General features: G+C 51.4%; 2 protein-coding genes and 1 long non-coding RNA gene across 9 annotated transcripts in view; 1 reads left to right on the top strand and 2 right to left on the bottom strand.

Moving 5' to 3' along the window:
* Window positions 1-4,982, bottom strand: part of AKT2 (AKT serine/threonine kinase 2) — a 50,127-nt gene extending 45,145 nt beyond the window's left edge. The window contains exon 1 of one of the 2 annotated variants that reach the window (XM_053905938.1): window positions 4,826-4,982. The gene's annotated coding sequence lies outside the window, so the exon portion shown is untranslated. The remainder of the gene's footprint in view (window positions 1-4,825) is intronic. The other variant, XM_053905935.1, reaches the window with a different exon arrangement.
* LOC109256572 (uncharacterized) lies at window positions 4,195-5,639 on the top strand. The gene is made up of 3 exons (XR_008423345.1): window positions 4,195-4,494; window positions 5,068-5,173; window positions 5,508-5,639. It is a non-coding gene; the product is annotated as an uncharacterized LOC109256572 (long non-coding RNA).
* Window positions 5,338-21,784, bottom strand: part of CUNH19orf47 (chromosome unknown C19orf47 homolog) — a 35,994-nt gene continuing 19,547 nt past the window's right edge. For 3 of the 6 annotated variants that reach the window (XM_019432004.2, XM_019432003.2, XM_019431999.2), the window contains one exon: window positions 19,990-20,520. In XM_019432004.2, coding sequence (XP_019287549.1) covers window positions 20,026-20,520 — 495 coding nt within the window. In that variant the 3' untranslated portion in view covers window positions 19,990-20,025. Of the gene's footprint in view, window positions 5,545-19,229; window positions 19,496-19,989; window positions 20,521-21,784 lie in introns of those variants that run through there. The other 3 variants (XM_019432001.2, XM_019432000.2, XM_019432002.2) reach the window with 2 other exon arrangements.

Raw genomic sequence — 21,784 nt, 5'->3', positions numbered from 1 at the left:
CCTAAGGTCCGGTCTTCCAAGTTCTAGAGCCACACCAGGAATGTGGCAAGCCCTCTGGCATACAAGCTGAGTGGAAGGTAGAATCAGTCGAGGCTTCATCAGGTATCACCGTTGTTCTGCACGGTTATTTAATATTAAGCCCAGCTGTTTGCATTGGGGAGGGGTAGGCACAAATCACCTCACCAAGCCTCCCCCCATCTGTCCCTAAACGGAACAGCCATGGGCCCTGGGGAATGCGGTGTGAAAACCACAGAGGAGGGAGGCCACCATCACCCTTGGCCGTTTCTAAGGCAGTGATTCTACTCAAGGGGGAAGTGGGAGGCATGTGAAACTCCCTGACCGGCTCTAAAATCCACCCCCCACCCCAGGCAAAAGTCTGAGTGAGAACCTCTTATGGCAAAAGGCACCCTCTAAATCTGACCACGCTGCTCCTCAGAGCAGTCTGCAAGGCTCCGACCCCTGCCCGCTCGCAGCCCCTGGCCTCCCCTCCCACACCCGCCCCCTCACTGAGGCCTCTGTGCCACAGGTCCCTGGCCTCGCCAAGCTTTCAACTCTGGCACTGTGGTTCCCCTCCACCATGCCCCAAGGCTGTTCCTTCTCCTCGCTCACCTGGTCGATCTGGGATCAGCTGGGATCAGCTCCGAGGCCTTCCTGACAGCTCAACTAAGGAAGCTCCCAGTCACGCCTCATTTTAACCCATTGCCCGGCACCTCCCTTTAACCTGTCATTTCTTCACCAGGTTTAGGACTTGTCTCCCTCAGCTCCATGGAGGTGGCGCCTCTGTTGAGTGTACCACCATGACCCTGGCACCTGCACACAGCAGGTGCTCGATAAATGATAGCGGATCACCGAAAAGCTTCAGCTCTGCAATGCCTTAGGGGTCAAATGCACACTTCTCCCCCCCCCCCCCGCCCCCCCACGTGGCTCTGCACAGGTGACTCCCTCCAGCACTTCTGCTACTCACCCTGCTCACACCCAACCTTCTGCCTCAGCCTTCAAAAGGGCTGTTCTCACCTGGGTCAAGGCCCTTCCTGCTACTCCTGGTGGGCTGTGTCGGAGATTCAATAAAAGCACATACAGGAAGGAGGGTTAGAAAGAGCCTGCCGTCTGAAAAGGAGCTAGGTAGAGTCTGACCTCGGAGGAGCTCTGGGCAGCAACTGTGTGGGAGGAGGAGGCAGCCTGGGTACTGCATTCGCCACTCTTTATTTGATTATACGTCCCCACCCCCGCCCCAACCCTCCAAAACCTGTTTCCTCCTTGGGAAAATGGAGATGCTAATTTCAGCCAGGCCCTCCTCCCGGTGTTCCCTGACAAGGGATCTGTAACCGGGGAAGGGCCTTCAGAATCCTAGCAGAAATAATGAAGAATTACAATTGCTAAGATAATCTGAGGGCTCATCGTGTGTCAGGCACTCTTCTGAAATAGTGAGAACAGGAAACGTTTGCTGGAGACTGTTAGGCCAGCAGGGCTATAAATGCTTTCCACAAATCAACCCATTTACCCTTCACAACAACCTACCAAGGGGAATTCTCATCCCAAGACACAGACAATGAAAGCTCAGAAAGGTTGAGGAACCTGCTCAAGGTCACACAGCCAGGGAGTGGTAGGGCCGGGTCGGAACCCCATGCTCAGATAATCACTTCAGTGCAGCTCTTTACAGGGGTTAGAAACCAGGACACGGATTCCTGGATTCTGGCTGGGCCAGGCTAGGGAGCTGGACACCCGGACACCTGAGAGGACTGAGGGTAGGGTGGGGGGAAGGACACCCTGAGGATGCCCTCAGGACTGCCGACTGAGCACCTGCGCAGTGCCACGCACCATTCTGGAAGCTTCTCGTGGCTTGACTCATGAAATCCGCACAGCAGCCTCAGTGGGGGCCGTTCCGAGCCCACTGCACAAGGGGTGAACACTGTGGCCCAAGGTCACACCGCAAGAATGTGACGGCACCAGAACCTGCACACAGGCCCACCACACCATCTTGTGCAGGGACATCTAACACCAGGGCCCTTGGTAGCTAGGTCATCCCCTGCATGTCTCCCCTGCTGTTCTCTCCTGGCTCCCAGCACACACTATGCACCAGCTTCAAAGACGCTCTGGCTCAACTCTGAGTGGGGGGACCAAGTTTCACCAGCAAGTCCAGAACCGCTGGACTGGCTGCCCCAGAGTCCTGGGCTCCCAGGCTAAACGGAAGGGCAGGCCCAAGGGTGCAGCTGGCAGGGTCCAGGGCAGGGCTCTGGAGGTGACAGAGACCCACTCCAGCTTGGCACCTGGTGAACAAAGAACGCATGACACCAGGGGCAAGCTGACCTGGGTTCAAAGCCCAGCCTGCCGCCTAGGGTCTGACAGAGGGCAAAGCGATTCTTCCTCTGAGCCCCAGTGTCTCATTCCTCAAAATGGAGAGAGACACCATATCCACCCCTGGGGGGAGGGGGGGGGGGGCAACTAACCCACCGCTCTAGTTATGTTGTCAACAAGAGGTTCACTGAGGCCAACCAGGCCCACGGGTTCCCGTCACGGTTCTACTACTTCTGGCTGTGACACAGCAGGAAAATCATTTCACTTCAGTGTCTCAGTTTCCATATCTGTAAAATGGGCATCACACGCCTACCTAGCTCTTAGGACTCTAAAAAACAGGCATTTTCATACTTACCCCATAAGTGTGTTTTGAGATTTAAATGAGGTCATGGGTCTAAAAGGGTTGCCGCATGCCTGACATAACAGTGGATGTGTGTTCACTGGCTCTGGAAAAGATTTGCCTGTCTGTTGTTTCCCCTTCTAAAACAGAGATCGTGACAACAGTACGTGTGGCTCTAGGATGTGAGTGTTCAGCACGCTAATCCATGTGAAGCATTCTGAATAGTGTGTGGCACACAGAATCCACTCGATAAACATCAGCCATCAATCTCATGATTATTGTTTTTATTGCTGCTGTCAACCCCATCCAGCAAACCCTCTAAAAGTTGGCAGGAAACCAGAGAAACAAACCCCAGGTGGAGAAAAATTCTACAGAGCCACCACGGTCTCGAAGAGACTCCAGGGCCATTCTCTAGGAACCACAACCACAGAAGCCAGGCAGCTTGGAAGCCAATGATGTAGACCAGAAGCAACCATCTGCCCCCTTTGACCGTATCACCAGCCCACGTTAGCCAGGTCAATCAGGGACTACAGCCAGCCCTCCCGGGAACTCCAGACCCAGGGCAAAGGTTACCAGGAAAGCCAAGGTCACAAGTTGGCCTAGGGAGCAGGGGCAGTGGCTCCAAGCACCCACCCAGTGACCACAGTGAGAAACTAGATCTGTGGGGGATTTGGCTACCCGAAGTCCTTCAGAGAAATCTGAAGGGTCAGGCTGGGCCAGGGTCCCCCCGCCCAAATCCCCTTGGCCTATGCAGAGAGGAACAGCTGGGAAAACAGCACTCAGCCTCACGGCCGCCTAATGGTGAAGCCAACTGTTATCGCCTGGTGGGGAGCGTAAACATGGCACGCGACAGAAGGCTGTACAGCTACCCTAGGGGAGACACAAACAGCCTCGTGGCCAGGATGGAGGAGCCCACCATGATCTGCATTGGCCTGATGGGCACCTGGCTCATCTGCACCCCCACCCCCACCCCCACCACAAGGTCTGGCCAGGACTGAACTCCCAGTGCTTCTCTGTGAGGAGAAAAGTGAACAAGGTTGAAAGGCAGACCACAGAGGACCCACCTGATTACTCTAGCAGAGGCCTCTTGCTGAGCCCAAGCGGCCACCAAATGAGAGGATGCGGGTCTGCAGAATCCCAAGGATCAAGATGTCCCCAGCCACCTTGCCTTGCCAGAAAAGGTGTTCTTCTAAACACTCCTTCCTCCTAAGGCTTACCAAGCAGATCCAGCGGACATGGCTCCTCAAATCTAAGCTCAGTACCTCCTCCCCTCCCTAATACGGAGCAGAAAGCTCAGGAACCTTCAGACAGTGGCTTCCAAGACATCTCCTGCCCACAGAATCAAAGGATTTGCTCCAGGGGTACCCCACACACCTTAAAATAAAGCTTAATAACATGAAAAGGTTCTGCGGTAGACAACAGTCCCAGTGACCAAACAACAATCCCAGTGACCATACAATTTCCCCCCAAAGTCATCAACAAGTTCAACAGCGATCCTCCGTGCTCTAGCTCAGGGTAAACCCCCAAGCCCCACCCACCAAACTCTGGAGGCAGAAGCCCTTCCTCAACACTCCGCGTTACAGCCCTCCCAAGATACTCCACAGAACACCCACTGGGGGCTGTCCCCCACCCCCGCCCGTCCTCTCAAAGATTATAAACAGCACAACCCTCCTCCTTTGATACAGAGCTCCTCCACGCTCTCGGGATGCCCCCCCGCCAGCACTTCAGTGGTATAACCCACAAGGCGCTACCCCGGCCGCACTTGGTACGGCTCCCTCCCCAGCAGTTCCCCCACCTCCCCCAAACACGCTCAAGGAACTGCTCCCACAGCCCCGAATAGGTACGGCCCCCTACACTCGGTAAGGCACGCACACCGGTCGGGCTCTCCCTTCCCATCCCACTGCCTCAGCCTCCAGCTCTTCAGTGGTTCGGTCAACGCACTTTGGTGTGCCCCCCCCCCCCTGCGCCGCCTCAGTGGTACGGCCGGCCGCCCCCGCCCCCGGCCCCTCAGGGCTGGTCTGACCGCCCCCGGCGCGTCCGCCCCCAACTCAGTTCCGGAAGGGGGGCCTCCGAGGACCGCGGTCCCCGCCCGGCGGGCACTGGTGGTACGGCCCAGTGCCGCACTGCGGGGGGTCCGGACGCGACCATCGTGGGGGGGAGGCACTCGGGGACACGCGCTGGCGCACTCACCTGTCACCGGCGACCGCCCAGCCTTTCCGGCGGGGCCCTACTCCCGCCCATCGCCACGCTGCGCTTGGTCCCGCTCCTTGTGTTTCCTGGCGGCGGCAACTGCAGCGGCAGCGGCAACGCCTTCTCCGAGCCAGGCCCAACGGCTCGCGCGGCGCGGCCCCCCCGCCCCCTCCCCCCGGCCCCCGCTTACCGCCCCCTCCCACCCTCTGGCCGGAAATACCGCCCTCTCCCGCCACAAACAGGAACTGACGTCAAAGAGCGAGAGATGAACTCGGAGAGCGCTAGAGCGCAAGCGCAAGAACGGGCAAGAGGCTGACTCAGAGCAGGACGCATGCGTACAGTAGGCAAGTTTGGGTCGATGTGGGTTACCGAGGTGCCACGCGCAAGCGCCCGACGGAAAGAAGAGACAGGATGGCGCAGGCGCAGTAGGACTCTGACACCCGCTTTCCCTAATGTCTCGCCGCAGTGATACTTCCCGGCAGCCCCTGGTCTTTATTTACATACGCTTTGATCTCGCTTTACTGTGATCTCGCCTTTCCTCCCAGTTCCGAGGCTCTTAAAGAGCCCCGGAGCGGGGGTTTTGAGAGTTGTCTTTTCAGTGTGTCCCCTCATGATGAGTATAGGCTCTGAAGCCTCACAAACCCAGCTTTGCATTCATTCCCTTGCTGGTGATTGTAGGCAGAAGACTTGACCGGTTTTCTGTGCCTCTGAATCCACATCTGCAAAATGGAAACAGAGCTGTGTCACCAAGCTATTGGACTTTTTAATGTCAAACAGAACACTTTATATCAATTAAACATTCTGTGACTCCAAATACTAACCCTACCTGCTCATCATATACAGTATGTGCAATTAAGTAGGGATTGGACTTTTATGGGGTAATTTGGGCCTGCAAAGGCCTTAAAATCGCCCTGTAAGAAAAGAGCTTTGCACAGATCCTGGCCCACTTGCTAGCTAGTGTACTAGGCCCTATGAGACATCTGTCTCCTAGAACTTTCTCATAGGTTGGGTAGGGCCTGCTGTCCTCAATTTGGGTTCCAGTGTGCCACGGAGCTTGGCAAGTAACACATTGGTTAGTGCATACTTCTAGGAGGCCTAGCTGGGAAGTGAAAAATCTTAGGTCCACCTAAGTCTGTGAGAGTGATGCAGAAGCAAGTACGGCTCAGAGGCGGGCCTTAGGTTCCCCAGAGGTAAACCTAATACTGGAACTCGACCTCAGCTAATGGGTTTTCAGCTTGGAACTTGCTGTTCTGTATTCCTTCTTCATGGGCTTCCCCCATCACAGCCCTGACCATTTTAGTGTCTTACTGTCTGGTGATAGGTCTGTCTCCTCCACTGCACAGAGCGCCCCACCAGGGAAAAGACCGGGACCGTCCCAGTCATCACTGTGTAGCTAACACTGCCCAGCCAAAGTTCTGGCACAGAGTATGCTCTTGCGGATTTTTTGTTTCAAGAATTAACCCTTCCGCTCTCATCTAGATTCAAGATTACCGTGGCCTACCCTCTTTTCCCCTTTCCATGCCCAACAGTTCATGGCCCATTCCCCTATTTCTGAGTCTTCCTTGAGCTAACTGGAACCCCTGTCCCTCCTGGGATGGTTTACAACACATGGAGGATCTCACTGAAGCCTTGTGTACAAACTCCTTGGGGTATCAGTAGTCAAGAGTAATGACCTAGTACACACATAGGTATACTTACCTGTAGATAGATAGATAGATAGATAGATAGATAGATAGATAGATACCTGTATGAAATGTAAGTGCCATCAAATACTATTTACTCATAGGCACCATACACTCGGATTTTTTTTTTTTTTTCAGTGCTTTTTGAGGCCCTGCTGAACTGATTTTCTGACCCTTTACGGGGTCTTGCCTTTCAGTTTGAAAAACACTGGTTTGGGGGTGAACAACACTCAATGGCTTTGGAGATAGGCCCTAGTTCTAATCCTGCTCTTCCTGCATCCTTTCCTGTCAAAATAATTTCACTTCTCTGAGCCTGCCTTTCTTCACTGCAAAACAGTATCAATAGAATTTATTTAGGGGCGCCTGGGTGACTCAGTCGGTTGTCTGACTTCAACTCAGGTCATGATCTCACAGTTCGCGAGTTTGAGCCCGGCGTCAGGCTTTGTGCTGACAGCGCAGAGCCTGGAGCCTGCTTTGGATTCTGTGTCTCCCTCTCTCTCTGCCTCCTCCCCCCGCTTGAGCTCGCGCGACCTGCGCGTTCTCTCTGTCAAAAATGAATAAACATTAAAAAAAAATTTATTTAGCAATTGTAACAGGCCAGTTTCTGTTCTTGACACAGTCCCACCAATGCTGTCCTATTGCTGTCAACACAATCTTGGAGGTTAGGTGCAAATTAAAGGGCTTGCTCAGGATCCCAGGACACTTTAGGGGTAAGGCAGGATTTGAACCCAAGCAGTCTGATACAAGAGTCTGTGCTTTGAATTCATATCATGCTATAAAATGGGAAGTGATAGCCCTGTTTCTGCCCCATCTTGCTTCTTAATTATCTTAATTTGGGGGCTTCAGTCTCTCAATTTCCAAATCAAGGGTGATTGAGGAAAAAATTCCCTAAAACCCCAAATCATTCTATACCCTTTCATCTATTCAGCAAATTCCCCGCCTATAACTGTAAATATGGGCGGCACAAGCAGTTCTGGGGAGATGGGCCAGTAGCTTCTCATCTGAAGGCTGCCCAAAGGCCTCTTGAATCTGAAAACAGTGATTAAGGATCCTTCCTTGAGTAGCTCCGTAGGCTCTGGTTCGTGAGTTTGAGTCCCAACGAGTCCCATATCAGGCTTTCTGCTGTCAGCACAGAGCCCACTTGGGATCCTTTCTCCCCCTCTCTCTGCCCCTTCCTCTCTCTCTCTCAAAAATAAACAAACAGTAAAAAACAAAAACAAAAAGCCAAACCCTTCCCTGAGGGAAGGAGAGGGTATCTCCTCCAAATCCCCTTTTGTCCCCAGAGAGCAGAAATCAGGCCCTAGAGTTCATTTCAACCCTTATCAGAGATTGGGCTGCCAGTGCATGGGCCAGCCAGAAAGAACCTCTTTAGTAGCCCCAGATGGGGAGCTTCCACTCCTTCCCCATGCGGGGGGGGGGGGGGGGGGGGGGGCGCGGGCGGAGTGGGGGGGCGGGGAGTCTATGGCAGTGGTGGATCTGGCCACAAGGGGGAGCCCTCCCTGTCACACGGGGAATCTAGAGAGGATTCCAAGAGGACTCAGATGTACCCCCTTCTTCATCTTAAGCAGAGCATTTTCAGGGGAGAAAGTCCATAGCACTGATCAGATTCTCAAAGAAGTCTGGAACTGTTTAAAAAAAAAGGTGGGGGGGTGCTTCTGGGTGGCTCAGTCGGTTAAGCGTCCGACTTCAACTCAGGTCACGATCTCACGGTCTGTGAGTTCGAGCCCCGCGTCGGGCTCCGGGCTGATGGCTCAGAGCCTGGAGCCTGCTTCGGATTCTGTGTCTCCCTCTCTCTCTGCCCCTCCCCCGTTCATGCTCTGTCTCTCTCTGTCTCAAAAATAAATAAACGTTAAAAAAAATATTTTTTAAATAAAAAAATAAAAGATAAAAAAAGGTTTTCTTTAAAAGAGTTTCCCACGTTATACAGAAATGTTGAAATATCTTTGACTCCTCAGCCAGAATACTAAGCCCAGCGATGCTACTGTTTGGGAAGATCTTATTAGAGTGATTTTAAGTGGTTGGCAGAAGTACAGATAAGCCTCAGGGATTCTGTAAATGTTGGTTCCGGTTTCCTCTTTGTAAAATATGTTTCTGTTTCAAAAATTGTAATGGAAGTCACCATGCATCGTGCCCATTCGACTTTTTAACACATCAGAGATTCCCAAAACGTTTAAGTGGTCATGCGAAGCTAATGCACTTATACGCAGACCATGGGACGAAGCTTTTTCTACTCTTAGAAAGATTGAACACTTTTTCCACCTGATCTGAACACACAAATGGCTTCCCATCCCACGTGGAATAAAAGCTGAAGGCTTCATCAGGGCCCTATGCGAGCTACCCCTGCCTACCTTGCCCTTGACCACCATGTCCTAGACACGGTAACCTCTGCCCCTCCAAAAAAAACAAGCTTGTTCCCACCTCAGGGCTGTTTCACTTGCTGTTCTTTGGCCTGGACTGTTCACTCCCCGGATCCTCATGTTTGCATGACTGGCTCTTTCTTGTCTTTCAGAACTCGGTCCAAATCTCACCTCACCTAGAGAGGCTTTCCCTGGCCAACCCAAATCCAAAAGAGCCACACCGTTACTATTTCTGTAGCACATTTGAATTCCCTACCTAGCACCTAACACTCAACACTATTCTTGTTGCTCGTGTAGCTGTCTTTCCTCAAAACCAGAATAGAAATTTGCCCCCGAAGGTGACTACCTTGGCTTGGGTGGCACCACGGTATCCCTACCTCCTAGAACAATGCCTGGCACATAGTTAGGACTTGGGGATCAGTAAAATACTTGTTGACTGAATGTGGTTTTGATTAAGAAGGTTATAGCAAATGGGGTGAATTTGACTTCAGGTCTAAACTTGTCCACTAACAAAAGCTTGAATAATAATCATCTCTTAACCTTTATGAATGAATTCCCACCTATCAGGTACATTGCTAAGAACTATACCCATGACCTTGTTAAATGTTCCCACAGGTGGAAGTCTCTGTAAGGCTTATTTTGCAGAAATAAACATAGGCGCAAGGAGAAGTCTCTTACCAAATACCACACCGCTGGAATGTTGTGGCGGCCAGATCCGTTCCCACAGGTGTCTCAGGCCAAGCCCCTACTTTTAGACAGAGCGCTGTGCTTCACCCGTCTGGGTCCAGACTTGAGAAACTAAGTCTCATTTTATGCGGAAGTATATGGATTTGAAACAACGAAATGCTTAAAACATAGTGTCCTACATGATTAATAAAAATTGGGATGATACGAATATCACCTAATGTTTTAGGGCACCAAGGAGGGAATCATTTCACAGCTGCCCAACGCAGTGGTTTATAACCTATTCCCGCTGTTGCCACAAGATGGCGCCACATGAACTGGCCATTCCTGCTTGCAGGCATGGAGCCTTCCAGGAGCAAGAGGGGGGCCTTCCTTGGTGCCGTTATTTAAACATTCTCTGTTTACAAGAAAACTGTGACAGCTAAATGCAACACATGATCCAGAATTGGATTGTGAGCCAGTGGGGAGAATGGCCATAAGGAGCATTATTGGGACAGCTGATAAAATTGAAGTATGATTGAAGTTAGATGAGTCTTGTATGTTAAATGTCTTGGTTTGGATAGTTATACTGTGCTTATGGAAGAGAATGTTCTTGTTTTGGGGGAATACACACCGGGGAATTAGGAGGTTAAGGGCCATGACGTTCTCCAACTTAACTTTCAAACGCTTCAAAACACAACATCCATATATGTATGTATGTGTGCGTATGCGTGTGTGTGTGTGCGTGTGTGTGTGTATGCCTGTGGAGAGGGGGGACGGGGAAGAGGGAACGATAAGACAAATGGAGCCAACAACTGGCAAGTCCAGATAAAGCATATTCAGAAATCCCTTAGACCATTCTTGCTACTTTCCTAGAGGTTTACAATTACATTAAATAGTTACTCAAAAAGCTCTCTTTGTAGCCAGTGAGAACGTCTGAAAGAGTTCTTTAAGTAGTGGTGCTGAAAGTCACCAATTTCAGAGATGAAATTAGATGGCAACCAGTGCCAAGGCTCTGTGAAGCCCTTCCCGGTTATTCTGTGAGGCAGATGCTACTATTACTCCCATCTCAGTGGAGAAGAAGTAAGCACAGAGAGGCTGAGTAACTTGCCCAAGATCACACAGCCGCAGAGCTCATGCTTTTAACCTTCACAGGCCATCAAGAAGGCCAAACGATAGCCACGATATGCTACAAGGACCATTTAGGAGCAAGCACTGCACTAAATGTGAGGGACCAGAGAAGGAAGATTTAGGGGAAACGTTGGAAAAAATGAATGTAGGTTTATGTGCTCTGAGCACCTGCCTCAACTTGATGTCACATCTATGCCAACGTCGGTCCCGTAGTATGCAAGGTTTAACCAAAATAAAACTGGGAAATCCAGTGGCTGCTGGTTCTAAGGTGACTGCACCTGCTGGCCATTAACACTGGAGGAAAAATTGGAATGTTCCTCACACGAATCTGATCGTTCTCGATACGTACTTGTAATTACACGAATAGCATAAATTCAAACTTATAAAACATAGGTACATTCCCTTTGCCCCTGCAATTTAAGTCTTAGGTATTGGCCCAATGGATATGTCCGCACGTAAGCAAAATTCAGTGCAAACTAGAGGCACTGACTGTGATAGAAGAAGACCTGGAAAGCCCTAAGTGTCCACAGTAAGGGACTGGTTAAGTACATCAAGGTACATCCACACAAGGGAGTATCGTGCAGCTACTTTAAAAGGAAGCTTTGGAAAACAGCCCAGCAGTTCAAGTGGTTAAAATACAATTAACACACTGCCCAGCAATTCAACTCCTAGGTATATACCCAAGAGCAAACATGTCCACTCACACACTCATACACGAGTGTTCAGAGCCTTAGTATTCATAACAGCCCCAAAGCGGCAACCACCTCAATGTCTGTCATCTTGGTAAACGAGATGTGGGAACTCATACACTGCAACATCACTCATCAGTTGTTTCAAAATGGAGTACAATGGAAGATCTATGGTGTAACATGGATGAATGTCAGAAACAGGCTAAGTGAAAGAAGCCAGACGGGGCGGCCGCGTACTGTATGGTTCTGTTTACATGAAATGTTTAGTAAAGGTAAATCTACAGACAGATTAGTGGTGGCCACGGGCCTGGAGCCGGGGGGCAGAGTGTGGGAGGACTTGGAGAATCATGGTTAAGGGGTGTGGGCTTTCTCTCCGGAGTAATGAAAACATCCTGGAATTCTAGTGATGGATGCACAACTCTGTGAGTAACTAAAAGCCATCGAACTGTGCGCTTTATTTTTTTCCAATGTTTGTTTATTTTTTTTTGAGAGATAGAGACATAGCATGAGTAGAGAAGGGGCAGAGAGAGAGGGAGACACAGAATTCAAAGCAGGCTCCGGGCTCTGAGCTGTCAGCACAGAGCCCGACGTGGGGCTCAAACCCACGAACCGTGAGATCATGACCTAGGCCAAAGTCAGACGCCCAACCGACTGAGCCACCTAGGCGCCGCTAATTGTGTGCTTTAAATGAGTGAATGGATGTGCGTTATATCTCAATAAAGTATGTGTGTGTATTTTAATGTGAGAGAGAGAGAGAGCGGGGGGGGGGGAGGGGCAGAGGAGACAGAGAGAGCGACAATTCTGAGCAGGTTCCACACTCAGCACAGAGTCCGACACGGGGCTCAATCCCACAACCCAAAGATCAAGACCGAGGCCGAAATCGAGTTGGACGCTCAACCAACTGAGCCACCCAGGCACCCCAGTGTGTGTGTGTGTGTGTGTGTGTGTGTGTGTGTTTAAAGAAGCTTGTCATGTATTGATATGAAATGATCTCCAGGATATATTAGTGAAAAGAGCAAAGCGCAAAACTGCCATATATGCGACCATCTGAGTGGGAAAACAGAGTTATGTTTGCAAATGAAATACTTCTGGAAGGACACATAACCCCAGTAACACCCACTGCCTCTGGAGAGTGGAACTGATGACCCAGAGTAGGAGAGAGAATTGTTGTTTTTTAATTCTTAAGAGATACCAAAAACATATAAAGAATAACACAACAAACACCTGTGTGCCCACCACCCAGCTTTAAAAACCATTCCTATACTGTTTTCGTTTTTTAAGATTTTATTTTTAAGTAATTTCTATACCCCAACTTGGGGCTTGAACTCACGACCCCGAGATCAAGAGTCGCATGCTCCCCCAACTGAGCCAGCCAGGCACCCCAACCGTTCCTAGGCTGTTGCATATGTGAGGTCCAATCACATCCCATCCTACCCCTGGAGGGAACCATGCTCCCACATCTGGAGTGCGTCCATCCTATGCATTTCATACATTTGCTACATTTTAAAGAGCAAACTGATTGAATTGTTAAGTGAGTAGATATTTAAGTAGTAAATATTTTGCATATTGCAGAACTACACATATTCTTCTGCAATTTTTTTCAGTCAGCGTTTTGCTTTATTCTTATTGATATGTGCGACGTTCGTTCATTTCCATTGATATATAATATTCCACACCCAATACATCAGACCGTACATCCTATATTGATGTATGATTTGCCCAGATGGCCACAAAACAATCGCTCATCCCCCACGCTCTTCTTACTAGGAGACAGTGACATTCCTGTCATTGAGAGGTAGGGTCTATGGTCCCTCCCCTTGAATCTGGGCGGAAGTGAACCAATGTGGGCAATACGGTTTTTGCTGGCTCTCTTCAGCAGCACGCCGTTGGAACCCAGCCACCATGTTGTAAGGAAGCCCAGGCCACGCGGCGAAGCCGTATGCAGGCATTCTGGCTGATAGCCCAACCTGAGGTCTGAGCTGAGTGCCAATACTGGTTAACCACCAAACAACCGACGAAGCTTTCAGGAGGACACTAGCCCCAACCAACATCTGACTGCAACCATGAGAGCCCCCAAGTGACACGGTCTGAGTCCAGTCAACCCCCAGAACCATACGAGATCATAATTATTGATTTGAGCCGGTAAGTTTTGAGGCGATTCATTGTGCGTTAGATAACTGAAACAACTCTGCCACAATCTGTCCATTCTCCAGTTAATGGATATTTGGGTTGCTTCCAAGTGAATGCGATTACAGTGATCTCATGAACATTCTTATTCATGTCTCTGTATGTGTAAGTGTCTCCAGAATGGTAATTGCTGGGTTGGGGAGTATAACATCTTCATTTATATTACAACCTACCGAATTATTTTCCAAAATGGTTGATCCCAACTTACATCCCAAAAGCAGCGTACCATATTCCCAATACTCCAAATCTTCCCCAACGCTGGAGACTTTAAGTTTTTTGCCAATCTACTGGGCACAAAACAGTCTTCTGGTACGTATCTTTTGGTGCCTTTGAATTTGTTACTGTTTGCATGAATGGATCCCAAATAAATATTTATCATTTTCCTATTTTAAACATGCTTTATATATTGGCATTTCATATTAAAATTACATTTTCTAAAAAGGAGGTGCTCCCCCAGTGGCAAGGAGCACATCTCGAGCCTAGGCCTTGGTTTCAATTCCCAGTTACCATTCTAGGTAAAATATTCTGGGGCTCCTTGGAGAAATGGCGGACTCTAGGACCAATAGTGGAAGTATGTCAAAGGACACAGGAGCCAAGTGAAAGAGTCCCCAAATGCCAAAGCTAGAATAATGTGAACACAAAATAATTCAAGTAGTATTGGATTATATAACCCAAAGTATAAAATAAATATACCCAGGAGTCCAGACTGATGAAAATAAATGATTGAATAAGTTAATAGAAAAAAGAGACACATCTTCCTTGCAGAAGAATTCCCAGCTTTTTTTTTTTTTTTTTTTTTTAGAGAGAGAGCGCAAGCAGGGCAGGGGCAGAGAGAGAGGGGGACAGAGGATATGAAGCAGACTCTGTGCTGACAGCTCAGAGCCCGATGTGGGGCTTGAACTCACGAACTGTGAGATCATGACCTGAGCCGAAGTTGGACGCTCGACAGACCGAGCCACCCAGGCGTCCTCCCAGGTTTATTTCTAATTTGTGTCAGCACTTTGCCCTCAAGGCAGTGAAGCCTAAGCCCTGTACTCCTTAGGTGTGGGCTGTGCAGAGTGACTTCCCTTCAAAGAGTTCAATATAGAAAGGGAGAGAGCAAACTGACAGTGCAGAAATCCAGCAAATAGTAGGTAATGAAGCCAGGTGACCAAGGTTAACATAGACCGTGGTAAATCACATGGCCAGCATGCACCCTACGGACGATGTGATAAAATGGCACTCTACCTCGGAGCTCTTCCTCTGAAAAACACATAACCCTGGTCTAATAAGGAGAAAGACAAATCCCAACTGAGGGACAATCTCTAATAGACCTGCCCACTATTCTTCAAAACTGTCAAGGTCATCAAAAACTGCCACAACCAGAAGGGGCCTGAGGAAGCACGACAATTCCCTATTTGTCAACGCAAGTGTTCGACAACATAAACGTAATATGCTATCCTGGAACAGAAAAAGATATTAAAACTAAGGAAAAAGCTAAGGAAATGTGAAGAACTATGGACTTTATTTAATACCTATGTGTCAATATTGGTTCACTCACTGTAACACATGAAATCATGCTAATGTAAGATGTTAATAATAGGGGAAATTGGAGGAGGGGTATGCAGGAAGTCTGCCGGCAGAAGTGCACTTCTCAATTTTTCTGCAAATCTAAAGTGTTCTAAAAAATAAAGTCTGTTGGGGCGCCTGGGTGGCAGTCGGTTGAGCATCCAACTCTTGATGTCAGCTCAGGTCGTGATCTCACAGTTCACGGGATTGAGTGCACTTCGGGCTCTGCACTCACAACATGGAGCCTGCATGGGATTCTCTCCCTCCCTCTTTCTCTGCTCCTCCCCTGCTTGTGCATGCTCCCTCCCTCTCTCTCTCTCTCAAAATAAATAAATAAACTAAAAAAATGTTTTTAATTAAAAAAACAAATAAATAATAAAGTCTGTTCTAAAAAATAAAGTCTTAAAAAAAAAAACAACTTAAAAAGGCAAGGCTCCTGGCCAGCTTCCTGACAGCAGACCTAGTCCTCCCACTTGCCAGCTGGGTCAGGCTTCGCCTGTTTGATGAAGTTTGCAGAGGCCTGGAGTTCGCAAAGCAGGTGAAGTTTTGTGTAGGTAAACATCAGGCCTTCAAAGACAGAGGTATATAGAAGTCACGTTCACCAGTCTAAGTCAGCTCAGATCCCCAAAGGAGGGAAAGGAGGGAACAAGGCCGCCGCAGCCTGATACCTGGCCCATCTGGGTGGCACCAGGCTCCGACTCTGGAGGAAGGGGCGGTGGGGCTGCCTGGACGCTGGCTGGCCCCCACAGGTGCTATAAGTTCCCATCCCGCCTCTTCCGTCTACTGGTGTGAGCTAAGGAGGTCACCTCATCCCAAGACCACCAGCCAAACAGAATCCTTCACCGGGAATGGCTCAGATCTGGCTCTATCATTTAGCATGAGCCCTAGGTTCCCTGTCCCTCCCTATGACATCTGTTTATGGGAGGAGAATAGGAGGTCCCTGACCTCCATGCTGCTGCCCTTTCCCTAAGGATTTGGGAAGTCTGTCAACTTACCAAAGCCCTTATTTAGTATTTCCTGGCACAGAGGTGTGGTTGGTGCTAGTTCTCAGCATTCCCTGACCTGCTTCCTCCAGTGGTCTCCAACCAGAAGAGTCCAACGGCTCTCCATTCCTTTCTGGAATGGGGTGATGAGTGTTCGAATAAGTCGTGTGAGGAATGCCAATAATCTTGGGGCAGGGGGTGGGGAGCCTGGTTCAGATTTCCTACTGACCCAATTATCAGTAGTCGCACTGAAGTATTGATATAACTGGAATTCTTCATATTCACCCCTGACCTGACTTCACATGGGACAAACTTACCCACTGCAGCACAGCTTACACTAGTAAGAGACCGGAAGCAACCCGAATTCCCTTTCAAAAAGGGTTGGTGAAGTGAATTAGGCCATAAATATGCGTGTGTGCCTGTATATGTGTACTGTATGTTCCTCTGCCTGTATATATATATATGAGTGTGTGTGTGTAAACTTTTCACCATAAAGCCTTTGGAATCTTGAACCATATGAAAGTATTCTGCTCAAAAAAAAACTTAATAGAGGGGCACCTGGGTGGCTCAGTCAGCTGGGCTTCCGACTTCAGCTCAGGTCGTGATCTCACAGCTTGTGGGTTCAGGCCCCACGTTGGGCTCTGTGCTGAAGCTCAGAGCCTGGAGCCTGCTTCGGATTCTGGGTCTCCCTCTCTCTCTACCCCTCCCCCACCATTCATGCTCTGTCTCTCTCTCTCTCAAAAATAAATAAACATTAAAAAAAAAAATACTTAATAGAACCAGAGGAAAAATAACACACTTCTGTGGGTCCCAGATGCTGGGGTTGGTTTGGGGGAATCACCAAGTCAAACAGTGGGGACACACACTGTGTCTCTGGAGCAGCTAGGAGGCATAGGAGGTGTCTGGTCTGGCCCACCCAGCACACGGTGGCAGGAGGGGGCATGACTCTCATGGGCCACAGCATCCCAAAGCTGCAAATGCTTTTCACAACAAGTCGATTGGGTGGGGGGGGACATGTGCATGTAAATAACTCGAGAAAATCCAAAACTACTATCCTAGGACCCCACCCTCCCCTTTCCAAAAGGTCCTTGTTTCAAACCCACAATCAGCACAAGGTAGGGTTCCTGGTCGGCTCCCTGACCTGCCACTTGCCAGCTGGGTGAGATGCGGGGCAGCTTACTCCCCTCTGGGCCTCCATAAAGAGCCACAGTGACGTGACTATCCTCACGCAGGTGAGCCTTTCGTGGGTAAGTGAGCGACACGTGTTTTTTACATCATTGCACATCAAGAAATTATCCAGTGCTCTTAAATTTAGTAACCGGAACTTTTCCTCTGAACCCTGGCAGTTGCTAGAATTGTCCATGGGGTGGAACCAGAGGAAATGACTGGGGAAAAAACCCCAAGAGTTGAAGAGCAGCAGGGAAAGCATACGGCGTGTGAGCCCCTCCCTGTGGCGCCACCAGGAGGGTGCAGCCTCCGGAATCACCGCTGCCAACAGCTGCTGTCCTTCTGAGGTACGACCTCCTACAGTCCCCCCAAAAGGTCTAGCCTCAGCCCTCCCTACCGTGTCCTTCACACTGAAGCCCCACCCTTCACACCCAGGCCCTGTGCTTGGCTCGCTGCCCAACACACAGTAGCCCCCAACACGACACAACCGAAACACTACAAACAGACAATCAGCTCAGGAAGACGACACAGATGTGGGGACGATGGTGATGATGGTTATATGACGGTGTGAATATACTTAATGCCACTGGACAGGATGCTCACTTTAAGATGGTTAAGATCGTCAAGTTTACGTTAGGTTTATTTTATCACAATAAAAAAAAAAAAAAAAATGGGTGACGTCTAATCTCACGCTCACCTGCTCTTAGGCCTCCCAACCCCCAGACCACTCCCGCTAATCCTATCAGTCCTGGTCTCTAAATGGGAAAAGGGCCCCCAATTCCCATCTGGGCCCTCTCCTGTCTCTATGCTCCCTTCAGACTGGTGTCACTCCTCGAAGCTCCCCGGGTGGCCCCCTCAAGCCCCAGCGGCCACGTGCCCTCCCACCCCCGCTCCTCTACCCCCAGCCTCCTGGTTTCCACAAACGGCACCTCTGGCTAGATGCTCCGGTGTCGAGGTGACCCCTGCTCCCCGCACCCCAGCTTCCCATCCATCCGCGCTGCCCGCTGCTCCACCGAAGCCCACTCACCTTCCTCCTCCCCACGCGTCACCCCACACCACCTTCCTTTCTTGCCCCAGCTCCTGTACGGCTGCCTCCCGACAATTTATCCTCCTCACAGGGGCCAAAGCCATCTTCACAAAAGGCAATCCAGACCATCACTTGCCGGCTTTACCCTCCCCAACTTCTCAGAGAGTAGGGAAGATGTCCAATTCCTCACCATGAATCACAAAGCCCTAAGTCACCTGGTCCCCGCCCACCTGCCCCCACCTGTGCTACATGGCAGGCCCCTCGTTCAGCCCCTGGCTCCCCTGACACCTGACGGCCCCCTGGCCTCTCCCTGCTCCTCGCTCAACCTCTGCCCTGGCCTTGTCTTCGGTCCGAACACTCTCCTCCTGCACTTCACGCAGCCGCTTCTGATCGTTCCCGGCTCAGCCCTTGCCTCACCTCCTCTTAAAAGGCCTTCTTACCCCCAACTTCTGAAGAGGCCTGGGTCGCCTCTGCTCCTCACTCCCATTCTTCCGACAGCATGATCACTTTACCGCCATCTCCCTGGCCAGAGAGGTCAGCCGTGCTGGCAGGAGCTTGTCTGCCTTGCTCCCAACGGATCCCTAGCTCCTCAAACAGGCCTGGCACAGGGTAGGGGGCTGTGCAGCAGTGAATGGGTGTGTGATCAAATCGGCAGGAGCTGCCTCACCAGGAAGCCAGCAATCTGGAAAGCTGCCAACAGGCAGAATGGCAGGCACAGGTGAAATATACGGTGGGGGGGACAGACACAGAGACAGGACCACCGCAGTTGGTTGATGGGGAGAGGAAGCCCAACTGAACAGGGACCGTGACCATTACTCCCTTCCACTGGGGGCCTGCAGCAAAGACATGGCCCACGTGGAGCCTTGACCTTCAGAGACAGAGCCCAACCCCTCACTGGCACCCCCACCCACATTGTGCTTTGTGTGAAAAACAACCCTGTGACTCACCCTGAAGGAGGGGAGGGAAACAGTTTGAAAGCCACAAAAATATATTAAAACAGCTGTTTTCTTCTCTCTCGGCACTGGCCTCCCTTCCCGGTGACCCTTGCTCGCCACCCGCCACAGGCTTTCAGAGAAAAAGACGCCCAGGGCCGGAAAACAGAGGGGCCCTGCTGCAGCCCAGGGTCTGGGAGCGAGGGCGGCTAACAGTCTCTACAGGCTCGACGCCACCGTCGACGGGGCCGCTGGGAGGCCGGAGGCGCAGGAGGGTCAGGCAGGACGCAGCGCACAGTCGGGCCTTGCCACAGGGACAGAAAACAGAAGAGAAATGAACAGCATGAAGAGAGGGAGAGACCGAGAAGTTAAAGTAGCAGGGGGACGGGGCAGAGGGGCGAGGGGAAGTCGGGAAGTCGGGAAGTCGGCCCCTGCAGGTGACACCTGCTCTGGGGGACTGGAAGGCTGAGGAGCTGGGGCTGAGGCAGCAGATGCTGCTGAGAGGCAGGAAGGGGAATGGGGGAGGGAAAAGGGCACTTGGCTCTGGGAGAGGTAGAGGAGTGTGCCCTGCCAAGGCCACAGTCAGAGAGGAGAGAACAGAGGACGTGAGAGAAAGGAAAGACCGGAGCGGCAAGGCCAGGTCACAATGGCCATCTCAGACTCAGAAAACTGGGGTGAGTCCCCAGAAAGCTCGGGCCGGCTCCAATGCCGAGGGAGACAAGCAGTGTCATCCGGAAGCCGGCAGAGGGTTGGGCGCGCCCTCACTGGAGCCTCTGCCGGAGCCAGGAGCCAGGAGCCAGGAGCCTGGAGAGGGGACTGCGCCCCACCCAGAGGCTAGAAGGTCCTGCGGCCCAGTCTTTTGAACACGCTCACTGTGCCCGCATGGTCCATCTGGGCACCCAGGCCCTCGCTGGAGCTGTTCCCCCGGGGCCCCACCAGAGTCCTCTTAATGGTGACCTTGACCTCGGCTGAGGACTTACTCTTGGTGCTCGTGACCTGGCTGTCCTGGGCCTCAGGCACAAGGGCAGCCTTGCCCAGTCTCTGGATGATGCTGCCTTTGGACAGGGACTCTGGTTTCCTCTCGAGTCCAGGGCGTGAGGAAAGGGCCAGGCGCCGCAGTGTTGGGGTGGCAGCCGTTGTGGCCGAACTTGTGGCCTTAGCTTTGACAGTCAGTGCTGGCTGGGGACTGGACTTGGCCGGGCCTCGGCCCAGCTTCTTCAGGACCCCGGCATACTGCAAGACAGAGCTGCTGCTGTCATTGTCGCTGTCCCAAGCCAGATCCTCGTCCATCTCTGGGGTGGCCCCCAGGCGGCTGAAGACTCCTGTGGGCTGCAGGGGTCAGAGACGGGACAAGTGAGCCATGTAGTCACTCAACACGCATGCACGGAGAGCTGCCCCATCTGTGCCTGGCCTCATTGGGAGAAATCCCCAACAGCGACACGCTACACAGTGGTGAGAGCCACGACAGGGGAGATTCAGGGACCTGGTGGGGCCCAGAGAAGACTCCTGACCTTGGCTGAAGTTCAGGAGAGACTCCCTGGACAAGAGACCTCAGAGATGAGATCTGAAAGTAACGGCAGGTGGGTCTAATAAAGAAGGGTGGGGGGGAGAGAAGACGGAGAGAAGACCATTTGCAGAGATCTGCAGGAGAACATGAGAGAAGAAAAATTTGCTCATTCACTCAACAGACATTTCCTGAGTCCCGACTGTCCCTGGCCCCGTGCTGGGTGGTGCTGGGGAAACCGTGGTGACTAAGCACAGCCTTGGCCCTCCCCTCAGGGGGCTCCCAGTCCAGTGGGGAAGACAGACCTGGCGTGGTAAATGACACCCAACGATTCCCTAATTACGACAGTGCTGCGTTCTCTGGAAGAGATGGGAGCACAGGTGGACAGGAGACAGGGAGGCCTCGACCCCTCTCGACTTCAGGGATGCTTTCTCCGAGGTACTGATGTTTAAGCCAGGCCCTCAAGGATGAATCAGCAGAGAAAAGAGCAAGGGCTAAGTCCCCAAGGCAGGAATAGGAATCATACTGATGGAGCACTCGCTCTGTGCCAAGCTCTTTACACGGCTACATCTTCAAGCCACACAATCCTGAGTGTTATTATCCTGCTCATGATAAGACTCTAAGAAGCGAGGAAACGGTTGGGTAAGCCCTGGCAAGCGAGGGCCGGAGAGGCAGGAAACGCAGCTGGGGAGCTCCGGAGCAGTTAGTCAAAGGTGACACTTAAAGAGTGCCTGCTGCGCACCAGACACCCCCAGCACTGTGCCGGTGTGTGTCGCTTAATCCTCACAAGCACCCCATGAGGTGTGCACTACACGGATAAGAAAGCTGAGGTACCAGGAGCTTAAGTGACGTGGCCAGAGCCATGCAGCCAGGTGGTGACGGAGCTGGATTCGTGCCGGGCAGGGCTCAGGCTGCGTGCTCCTAACACACACTGTCCCTGGGGCCCGCAGGACTGCAGGCCAAGGCGAGGAGGGTGGCGTTCATCCTGACCACGGTGAAAGCATCTGGTGGGGGGTGGGTGGCCTGTCCTGTGGGTGGCACACACTGCTGCTATGGGGGGAGGGCCAGAAGGGGGTTCACAGGAGCTGC

The sequence above is a fragment of the Panthera pardus genome, unplaced genomic scaffold, assembly GCF_024362965.1.
Source record: "Panthera pardus isolate Hobbes unplaced genomic scaffold, ASM2436296v1 HiC_scaffold_18, whole genome shotgun sequence".
Lineage (NCBI taxonomy): Eukaryota > Metazoa > Chordata > Mammalia > Carnivora > Felidae > Panthera > Panthera pardus.
Note: the sequence above shows the minus strand (reverse complement) of the source record. Positions and strands in the feature narration are given on the sequence as shown.